At 35.3% G+C, this 11,564-nt stretch overlaps 1 protein-coding gene across 1 annotated transcript; it reads right to left on the minus strand.

Annotated features, from left to right (window-relative positions):
* Positions 1 to 2,153: 2,153 nt before the first annotated feature.
* Positions 2,154 to 10,575, minus strand: LOC119635697. Its single transcript, XM_038030660.1, has 4 exons — positions 10,418 to 10,575; positions 4,927 to 5,213; positions 4,553 to 4,855; positions 2,154 to 4,483 (listed from the first exon to the last, which is right to left on the minus strand). The coding sequence occupies exons 1-4, from the start codon at positions 10,436 to 10,438 to the stop codon at positions 3,856 to 3,858; spliced, it is 1,239 nt and encodes a 412-aa protein (XP_037886588.1). The 5' UTR covers positions 10,439 to 10,575; the 3' UTR covers positions 2,154 to 3,855.
* Positions 10,576 to 11,564: the final 989 nt, after the last annotated feature.

Here is an 11,564-nt window from a genome sequence, read left to right on the forward strand (position 1 = left end):
AAACCATTTCTGTGAATATATATGGAAAGAGAATATTCTTTTTTTTTGAAGTAACATAGGAAGTCACAAAGGAATGTCCTTAAAAGTGTTCCGATCCGAAACATTTTCAATAGCATTCGCGCTTGGGCTAAACACGCTGGCGCATCAAACCCTATTAAAATATCTAAAAATTCCTAACCTGCAGATTGAACCTGCAAGATTGCATGGGCAGAAAACAAGCGGACAGACAAGCTTAGAATTATTTTCTGAATCGATCGGTGTAATAGAAGGTGGGTTTATCTCATGTCTTGCTGGGTGCTACCTACACCCGTACAATCTTAACCGCGTAATTATGTAGATAATAAGATTCAATATAAAACGAACTGGGCTAAGCTTTTAAGCAATCGCTTGGCAACCGATGCTAAATTTGTATTCACTCTAGATGTCGCAAATTTTCGAGACATTTTGATGAAATTTGGCACAACAAATTATTTTGAATCAAAGACCATCGCTATTAAAAACGATTCGGATCAATTAAGTTTTCTGATTACAATTTTTCAAAATTAATCGGCAAAAGTCCCGTAATTGTATTTCGACATTTTAAATTGTTACGAAAAATTTGATGCGCAAAGGCAATTTTTGAACCCTCTCTCATGTGACCGCTCTTACGAGATCTGAATCATTATATGGTAAGAAGATCTACTTTTTGAATACTTCAAGGAGAAAATTGGTTCATAATAGTCAACAGACAACAACATCAACCTTATCGAATTTGGACAACGTAGATCTATTTTTCGGGCACCACCGCGTATTAAGGTTTCCAGGAAATGTAAATTCTTGAATGGCGAAATGACCATTTGTTAATGTTGTATGATGAAAATTTGCTTATGGTAGTGAGTTGACATAAAAATTAAGCGGATGAAATTTGAGCCACATGGCTCTATTTCGCGGACCCCACTCCATATAAGATTTCGCAGGAATAATGAACCGTTCCGAAAATTGAATTCAATTATTTAATGTTTAAAATTAACAGTAGGATATTTGGATCACATACGTCTAGTTTTTGGACCTTACCATGTGTGAGGGTTATCATAAAAAGCAATCTTTTATGTGGAGAGAAGGTGTAATTTCTAGTTCTCTATGATGGAAAGGTCGAAATAAGAAAAGTTTTGGGAAGTTTGCTAATTTTGGTTTGTCATATGCTGTTTTGGGCATCGTCCAATATGTGGGTTTTCATAAAAGGTATGCCTCTGTATAGAAATCATATCTACTTTTTAGTGTATTATTATTAAAAGGATCGAATAACTAGCTCTACTAGGCAAAGTGGTGTAAGGTATTTAATAGTTGTCCTTGCCCGACTGCAATGGTTTTATTTGTCTTACCTTATAATTGCGAAATATTTATCGTAAGTGCTTAAGCATTTTCTAAAGTTAGTTGTGAGTTGTGTCCATACACTCGCTAATATCGTCATTGGTCGAAATTTTTGTAATCCTTTCGTATCGAAATGCGTAAATAAATAAAAATGGCTCTTGGATGCAATAAGTTTAGGAAGGTTGCTTTATTTTACTGCATTCTATTTTCCTTGGAAAGGCTTGCTTATTAATCAGCGTACTCTCCTGCCCCACTTGTGTGGACGTATGCAATCCGCATATGGTCTTGAAATGTGTCCATCTTCAGAAGGCAGAATATTTGATATTTTACCATGAAAGTGGACGAACTGACCGTTTCGAACGGACCACTTCGATGTAATTTTTTTAATTTGGGTTTTCGCTCATAGAATAGTCCTCATGAAGAATAGCCTTTCATATGGCAAGAAGTTACCCATTCGAAGGCGTTTAAAACTCGATCTTGCCCGATTATAATGTTTTCACTGGTTACGTGTATTTTTGGCGAAAGAGAATCACCCGGTATTATACAAGTAAATTGATCAAAATTGAGTATAATTTTTATTTTTATTTATATAAAGTTATTCTCTTGAGTTCTACATACTAAAGAGTAATATAAATTTAGTTAGTTTCTGTTATCCCATAATTAAATTGAGATTGCGTCTTACATTAACTGCATCGAGTCCATTGTTTCACATATATGTGTAAGGTAATGGAATAGACAATAAAATTTAGATTCAATGAAATAAATACCTATAGTCGACGCGAATCGGTATAAAGTCGACTTGAAAAATGCTAATCGTCGATGAAAGTCGGCAAATTCGACTTTGTCTTTCGTTTAGCCGAAAACCCTTTTGTCGACAAAAAAAAACTTTGCAAATATCTGATTAATATAAACCTACTGTCGACGGTAACCAATAACTGTGAGATAACTGTGTTATGCGATCAATAGAAATCGATAAATTAATTATAAGAAAGTCCTATTAACGGCAAGAATCAGCAAAATCATGTTATTAAACATCCTTTGTCGATTCGCGGCAGTAAAAAATACAGATTTACTTAATGCTCAGTTGGGTCGTCTTATAGGAGTAGGCTCTTTTAACAAGCAGTGCTGTCAACATACAACTGTTATCACGATTATATTTGAAAAGTAAAAAGTAGAAAATGTTCTCTGCCAGACGCACCTGCTATACATTCGCTTATTGCGTACTGGAAATGCATGAATAAAATTATACTGAGTGATGAGGCTCATTATACCCAACACCATTTGTGATAAATGGTTATCTTGAGTATGTGCAGATGAATTTAACACCTAGGAGTACTTGTGATAGAGCCATATTTTATTGTACCGATTGATTCAGTATTATTTTCTAAACCCATTTAACGGTGTCTGTATGTCTGTCCGATTTATTGTTTTTTTGTTTTTTCAACCTACAGGTCCTAAGTGTTGGACATCTTTTCCGGCTTGAATTGGTAAACATTTTATACACTACACTATTTGTGATGTATTAAGTTTGTGCGGATGTAAGCAACACCCAGAAGGACTTAGGGTAAACCCACTTTTTATTATACCAATCGATTCAGAAACGGATTCTTGTCCATTTGTTCACTCTTTCTTAAGTTCAATCTACAGTCCGCAAATTTTTGGTTTATTTAAACGGAATTTAGTACACTGACGTTTTTTGGCCCAAGGCTCAACACTATTGATAATTGTTTGAATCGGATTACATTTTTCACCACTTGCCATAGAACGGTTTGGAAAGTCGTTTTATGAATAACTATAGTGCGGGGCAGAGTATCCAATAGTGGAGCTTAGTTCGCTGCAGTGTTTTTATTTAATATCTACATCTATTTTGGTACGTAAATGAGTAAAGGCGCCGCATCTGAACCATTGACAACACAATGGTTCACTCGAACAATTTTTTCACAGATAACAAGCGACATTTGGCAGGTGGTACCAATAGGCCCAATAGGCTTTCGAAAATCGCCCCCATTCCGAACGATGCAGTGACAGTTTTGAACATGTTAATATTGCTATGGATATGAATTGCGCTCGTTTTCCACGGAATGAACTCATCTATCAAACGACTCGCGAAACAACGGCTTTCTTGAAAGACTTGATAACTTTTATACCACTTCGAGTAAAGTAAAGTAAAATTAGCTTAATACATACTATGGAAATATTGTCGATGAGTTAAAATTGATTCTCGTTGACATCGATGTAGAGAATAACGTGCGAGTGTTTTTGTTAAGCGTTTTTAATCATTATGGTGTTTGAAAACGAAATTTAAACTCTCAAAAATCCTAAAAGATTTATGCGTTGAAATAAATTGAAAATTAAAGGATTCTTAGAATGAAAATTTCATACATAATTGTAAAATGGATAGAGATGATGATGAACTTAATTTCTACGCAAATATGATTATTATTGTGGTTTTGAAAGCAAGCTTGTCGGCCGTTTGCGGTTTCGAAATGCGAAAATTTTTAATTTTTACAAATCAGCCACCGACTTTCGTCGCACGTATTTGGCGAAGTAATCGGGCCGCCAACATTTACAAGAACCCGGAATCAGAAACCAATCGTAGTATAAACGCACTTGAAAGCAGCCTAACTCATCGTGTCCGTCACAGTGTTGATCAATATTAGCGCCATTATCGCTGACATTGGTATTATCTGAAGCAGTGGCGACACCGGCCCGTTTTTGCAAGTATTGCTGATAAGCTTGGAAGTCTTGTACTGAAGGTGTTTGAGTGGTGGTGGAAGTTAACGATGCTGCATCTTCCGCATTCGGATAGAATATTTCTGCCACGAGTAGGCTAACCCAACGGGGCGATGACAAACAACCACCATCTAAATAATGGCAACGTGCCTGTATGCAACGTGTCACCTCAACGGTTTGCGTGAAGTAACCTTCGTAGGGTATCTGTACTACGTAACGCCACGATCCTTGATAGTTTTTAGCAAATACAGGTGTAGCGTATTCCACTTTCGCCGGGCATGGTGTAGGCGGTCCTTCATAGCGTATGGGACCGATTTCTTCCCGCCTTTCAGCCGTCATTGCCGAAGCTGTGGGCGAGGGTGAGCTATCACCCTGTAAAGCTCGATAAATAGTGCAGAACCTAAGGTCCGTACAAAGTCAATGGAAAAATTGAACAGAAACGAAATCGAAAATACAAAATTGAACTTACACTCCGCCACCATCGCAGAATTTACGTGGCTTACGTTGTTCTTGGTGTTGCTTTAATTTCAATTCTTCATCTAAAGCCGGATCAAAATAGCCGTAATCATGATGCTCCATTTCTCCTTTCACTTCGTCTTCCGAAACTTGGCGTTTGGCCCGAGCCGTGTAATGACGATCGATATTGTTGTAGTCCAGTGTCTCAACCGGATCGTCGCGTATGATTTGCGTAACCTTGGGCAATGTGTCGTCTGCTTTCAAAACTGGTAACGTTTTTGAAAAGAATTTCAATGTCTGATTGCGTATAAGTTCACTGAAGAGAGAATAGAAATTTTTCAATATTAAGTTTTAGGGAAAACAAACGTTTTTTCATTTACTACTAACAATGGATATGGTTCGCCCAAAACATTTTGACGCATTGGATTCTTGGGTATTTGACCTTTATTAAGATCACCGCAAATATTATTAACGGAAACCGAGGACTTCTTGCCATTCGCGACATTCTTGCAATTGCTAGTCACATGCGTATATGGCGGCGGTCTTACCTTAGGCGGTATAGCATTGGGTGATTCGACGAAAGCGTAATAACCTTCGGGTGGCTCCTCACCATAATCAATTTGTGTAGTCTGTGAAGCAGACACGCCGGCTAATAATGTGAAACAAAGAATTTTCTACAAAAAACATAACAAAACAGAAAAAGAAGAAGAAAAAGAAAAAAGAATTAAAAAAACTTTCCGTTAAGTTAAATTTAATTTACATTGAGGAACATTCACTTTCAATAAAATCTTGTTTGCATCTTTTAGATCATCTTTCTTAAGCGTTACAAATTCCATAGAAAATCAATGAACTAAAGAAGAAAATGAATGGTTTTCTTTCTACTGAGATTAAAACTTTCACTTCTCTTAGTTATTTCAAATATAAATATTTTTTAGATAAAGCAACATAAAGCATGTCGTTGGATCGGTTCGATTTAGGTTGAAATGTCACAACACCCTGCACTTAAGTTAAACTTTTCTACTCATTTCTTGCAATTAGTCAGCAAAGTGAAGTCATATACGAATGACTTGTAAGGTCACTTACTAATGCCACTGATTATGGTAAACTTTGTTTAGCACGATGTGTGGTAAAATTTGTCGCAAGATTTCGAAAGAAATTCGCATATCTCCTGAGTACATATTCTGTAAGTTTATTGCGAGCAATTACATGTGAAATGATGGACGTTTTATAACCTCTTAGTTGAAGTGTAACAAGTTCAGCGATTTATATATATTTGTGTGTAAACAAAACTGTAACTGTTGCCGTTTACGAGTAGCGTGCATGAGCATAAAATTCATTTGCTTTCGTTTTTGGAAAAAGAGATGTTTACGTTACACCTTGAGTGTGTGCATTGACTAATTCGACCCATTTAACCATAATGTCAACCTAGCAATCAGCGCTTCCCGTGTTTCTGTCAATTTTGAAGTTGATATTTTAATTTTTACGACCAATGGACAGACGGACGGACATGTTTAAATCATTTCACAATTGGGTGTTGCCCAAGAATATATATGTATGAGCTATCTGGCATCTCTGAAATTTTCTTGTAGATGTTGCAAACGTTTCGATAGAGAGAGCATACCTTCCACACTCAGTTGGTGGGTATAAAATTCTTCAAAAAATACTTAAAATTTTAACAATCTTCTTTTTTCGTAAATTATCTAAAAATAATAAAAATTAAGGTTATTTGGTCAAAACGTTTTTTCTCCTTCGTTGTACGTCTCTCTTTCTTTTACTCTTTTACTTTAAACGATTGTATGACTAATTCGTACAACTCGCTTAACGATATGCATACTAATTGTTTTTACATCCAAAGGTATAAACACACAGGTTGAATAAAATAAGCTAGTAAAGTTTTTTTTCGAAAATTTTCTTAAAATAACTTTTCCGTACGGTTACGATCAGTTGCTGGGTTATGTGTTCCTCGTTCTGAGATGATTTGCAATTATTTTTCACGTCTTTCTTATCTAATTGTCTCACAGAGTTAGTCCTAAATCATTGGAACATTTCAAATTTATCGAATATATTCGTTATGGCAACTACGTCATTATACTACCACTAAACTACTTTCCATCAAATTATTTTCGCCAGACTTTCATCATCAAAACAAATCAAAATTCAAAGTTTAAGGCACACTTGTCAATATAGTTTACAATTTCAGCTACAAGTTCCCCGTTTCAGTTTTTCAAAATCCTTATACCTAAGGTACTCGTTTTAATACTTGCAGCTAGATCTTGAACTAAGTATGTTCCGGTCAAATTAATTTTGAAAAAATTTCATCGCTAAACTTTCCAATGTATCTAGGTCAAGATCGATCAAGTGAAAGTTGTCCAAATAGTTGAGATTTTGATTTAATATATTTAGCACAAAGATCTCATCGCATCTTATGATTTCATTTCCGCAGTTATAGGCGATCTTTTCGATATAAACTGCGTTTCAACAAACAAGATTTTAAAAAATCTTTCATTAGCACAATTAATCCGAGACGATTATTTCCAAAGTTGCCCAAGTTATAGAATTCGAAGCAGTTCAATAGCTCACCTCCAAGTTCACCTTTTACTTTTTTTAAATTATTTTCTCCTATATTTATTATACTATTTATATATATATATATTTTTTACGCCTCCAAGTGATATGGATTATGAACTACCCTAGTACTGTATAAACGTCGCCTTTTGGTTTGAATAATATATCGTAACATTTTTCTTCAAATCCTTCCTTTCACAAGCTACATCGATGAGGGTGGACGTGCATTAGATTTGTGCGGATATATGCAGCACCAAGAAGAACTTAAGACGGTGTCAACGTTGACTGTGCCAAGTAATTTCGATTCCTTTCCTGAATCGAAGTAAAGGTATCGCCCTTGAGAGATGAGATCTCCTTCCGCGTTCAACGCATAGATCGCAGTCCTCAGCACATTTTAGTGAATTTTAGCCCAAGGACGAACAAAACTGGAAACGGATTGGTTTGGATCATTTCTGAGGTCATTTTTCATAGACTTCTTTGCTTTGAAGAAATGCACGCATTTAATGTCTTTCCATAAAAATTGATACAAAATAATAGCTTGGCACAGTAAGTGAATATGAGAAGTTTGGATAAGGTGGAACTATTTTTTAAACCCTACTCCATATAAAAACTCTTTCTTATAAAAAATGGATGATCTAATTTTTAGTATTTTATGATGGTATGATAATTAGTCGAAAGCAGTTACTTGGGCTGTAAATTCACTATGCTAAAGTTGGGCCAACCAAATCTCTTTTTCGGAACTCTTTAATAATTCTTATGAAAACTAGGCCTATAGTAACAATGTATATATACTCCTGATGACCTCAATCGCCAAGATTTCAAGAGCCCGTGGTTTATTGGAGTAATCCGATCCTCCAACGTAACCCCCAAGTACAAGTCTAATGGAGTTGGGTGGGTAATGGAGTTACACGATCACCGTACTTTTTTCTTAATAAATATGTTTTGTCATAAAATGTATGGCATGCTGCACTTTTTTGTTAAACCATTTATGATCCCAGGCCAAATCATCTAACTCGTGCCAAAAAAAGTCAGTAATAACATTTCTGTAGTGTTCTGCATTGACGGTAAGTGAAATGCCGTTATAAGTTCGCAAACAAACCACGGCCCGATCACCAGTTGGATCAGGTGTTTTCTTTACACCAAAGCGGTACTAAACCTTATTCATTTATGGCCTCCATTACACAGGAAAGAAAGATAAACGTGGATTGATTGTTTTCGTGTACGCTGTATAACTGTGTATGTATTGGATTCCAAAAATGATAGCAAGGTATAATGTATTGATAAAAAATTTATATTTGCTTCCAGAACCAAAGGCTGGATGATCTTGTGTACTGTTTTTTCGCTTTTTATGATAAAGTGAGGTAAAGACTAATATAAAGTGGCCTGATGCAGGGTAGTTAAAAGTCGGCCTTGCCAGTTTATAAACATTTCAACATTTTCCTTCCAATGCGTTGTTTATGAGATCGAAAAGTGTTGTTTAAAACAAAACAAAAAACAATCAAGAGGTTGTGGAATATCTCCAGAAGCTTGCTTCCCTTCTTTCCCTTTAATGTAATGCTATGGTGACACTCGCTAAATCTGTTCATGCTGGGAAAGTCGTCAAAGAGCTGTTTAACGACTTCATGTTATATTTTAAACTCAGTCTGCCACATAGCTGAGCTGATAGTGCCACATAGCTGAGCTGATAGTGAGTCTTGACTATCGAGACATTGTTAGCGGTTTTAACTCTCGGTGTGGTAGACCAGACTTGATTGTAGCTATATAGGAATTGCTCAGTAGGTAAAGACATGATACTTATCGGATGGATACACTACCCTCTAGATTGCAGTCATCCCTTTTTCCATTTCAATTTTCTCTCCGTTTCTTGACCATGACCGTATTTCGCCTAAGGAGGAACACTCCGGATAAGTCATATTAAAAAAAAAAAGAAAAAATCAGTTACTGATCGTATTAACCTCGTAACTGTACGACAATATACGCTCGCCTTGTATTCTAAATGTTTACAAAAAACAAATTTAGGTTAATAAACGAATTTCGTTTCGGGTGCTGGTAAAATGTGGGTTGAATTCTTTCCAATACGCTAAACTCAAGCAAACTATGTCAATATGTTGGTAAAAGAGAATAGATATGACGTGAATGTATATATAAACATGTGTAGATACACGTACATATGTGCAGAGATAATTCTCAGCTATATGAACGTATGTAGCAAGACGTCATTGAACCATTTAACGATCTTAACTAATAGTCAGTTAGCGGTTTTCTTGCGAAGAGAAAATCTAGAAAGACCTTTTTCTTAAGTCTAAGTTTAACAAAAAAAAATAAAAAGAAAAAATGCTTGAAAAACATAACTGAATACTTGAAAACCCTTTACCACCGCATCTAAGTTTTTTCTTCTTTCGTCATTAATCAACTTTTAAAGGTTGTCTTCAGGGTCTTTAAAGTTAATTAAATAAACTTTCTTCTGTATTCATATCAAAAAAAAAAATAATAAAATAAAATAAATAACTTAAGTGACTTTTCATTGTTTCTCATTGTTTTCCGTAACTCTACGAAAGCAGTTAACTGTATGAATAAAGGCGGATATTGCTTTGTGACGACCTTTGACTTGTAGCAGAACTAGTAGAAAACGGATTCTCTTTGTACCTTAGCCCTTAAAAACTGTTTTTCAAACTTAATCATAAAATGAAAGCGAATGATAGGCGTAAGGCTGTAAGTAAAGAAGCTGGGAAGCTAAGCTATGCTAGATTAAATCCAAATGAATCGTAATTAAGTCAAGAGTGCATTGAATTTTCTACAGCGATTATGTGGCGCTTCTCGCTCTGTGTATATTAGTTAGGGGCCTATATGTGTGTGTGTACGCTTTGTGCTGTAATAAAAAGAAAAAAAACTCATAAATCATTGTAGCCTTCAAACGTATGCAACCATATCTCCACAAACACCATTCAATTTACGTTTCATGCATAGCTGTAAACTACAAATAACCGTTTGTTACATAGTTTATGTAAAAGAAGAAAAAAAAAAGAAAAAAAAAAAAAGGAGAGAAAAAATTACAATTTAGAAAAAAGCAGACGAACCAGAACAAGTGCAAGAATTATTTCATCGCGATGTTGTGTTTCTAGTTTTACTAACACATATTTTTCAAGCAAAAGAAATAAAAATCTATAAATTTGTCATGAGACAAACAAACGACTTAAGCAGCAAACTTGACGCTTGATAGCATTCATAGAATTTTCCAGATTTTCACGATCCATGGAAAGGGGGAAGGGGGGGAGGGAGGGGGGGGGAGTGATGAAAAAAAATGCAAACGTACCAATATTAAACGATTTTCCATATTCAATTGCGGTAATAAACAAACCCACACGAACGTACACAAACGTACAGAAGCTCTTAAGTAGCAATAAATTATTTACTTATTTATTTATTTATTTATTCGTTTTTTTTTTTTCTTTTTTTGAATGCTGTATATGTGTGTGTGTATATATATATAAGAAAAATTTCACTTTGTTTATTTATTTATTTATTTCTTTTTTTTTTATTTTTATAGCAATCACGGTTCTTTTTGTTTTCTCTTCTCTTTATTTAGCTATCAAAGCAAAATTAAGCGCATATTTCTTTTCAATATAACCAAACGCTAGAAATGTTGCAAAAGAACTGATCCAACTGATCCCCACTATGTATGGTAAGAGTAAGAAACCATTGTAAAGCATTGACACTGGCATTGGCATCCAACAATAGCATAAAAACTCTTTCAATGCCACGGCCGTTTACGTTTTAAGGAAATCTTATCGTCTTCAACTCACTTTACAAGCACTGGGTGAGTAAAGACTTCTTCTGTTTGCATAAACTTTTTTCTTTTCTCACTCAATAAGCTCTTATATCTTTTTTGTAATACGCATCGAGTGAGATTATTTTTTGCGTCTGCTTGCAGTAACAAAGAAAAGCACAACAATAGAATAATGTCCAGGGATGGAAAAATTAGTAGCAATGGCGGTACAGGCGGTACATAATAAATATTCTGACATACTTTGGGTTCGCTTTTTACAAATTCTGAGAGACTGTTGGAGTGCTTCTTAAAAATTCTAAGAATACCCTTGGAGTGCTTCTTTACAAAGTAACGGTAGTCACGTAGGAACAATAATAACGCTAGTGGTAACACAAACAGTATAATGAGGACAATAAACCGCTCTCAACGTGGTATTGTTTCGCACTGCTTCGGGATGAGCCAGTCATCTTCAGTTGTTGTTCCTTTAGTTTTATCAATAAGCCGCATGAGATGGCACTCCCCAATTGAATGTTTCGAAAGTATTGCAGTACGATTTTGCCTACAAATGCATAGATGGATGGATGGAAGCGATCTTTTTGCCGTTTCTTTTAGTATTTCGTTTATTTTTTGAACAGCGAACGGTTCAAACCGATTAATTGTTGTCAGTTCCGTTCCCCGGAGTTTGCGCTTAACA

The sequence above is a fragment of the Glossina fuscipes genome, unplaced genomic scaffold (assembly GCF_014805625.2).
Source record: "Glossina fuscipes isolate IAEA_lab_2018 unplaced genomic scaffold, Yale_Gfus_2 27, whole genome shotgun sequence".
Lineage (NCBI taxonomy): Eukaryota > Metazoa > Arthropoda > Insecta > Diptera > Glossinidae > Glossina > Glossina fuscipes.

What these genes read in the sequence shown, in the direction of transcription:
- LOC119635697 (XM_038030660.1), bottom strand. Translation starts at nt 10,438, where the DNA reads ATGGAAAATCGTTTAATATTG. An exon ending in TGGAAAATCGTTTAATATTG is followed by an intron (nt 5,214 to 10,417) that starts GTACGTTTGCAT and finishes TGTTTTTTGTAG; the next exon opens with AAAATTCTTTGTTTCACATT. An exon ending in TTCTGCGATGGTGGCGGAGT is followed by an intron (nt 4,484 to 4,552) that starts GTAAGTTCAATT and finishes TACGGACCTTAG; the next exon opens with GTTCTGCACTATTTATCGAG.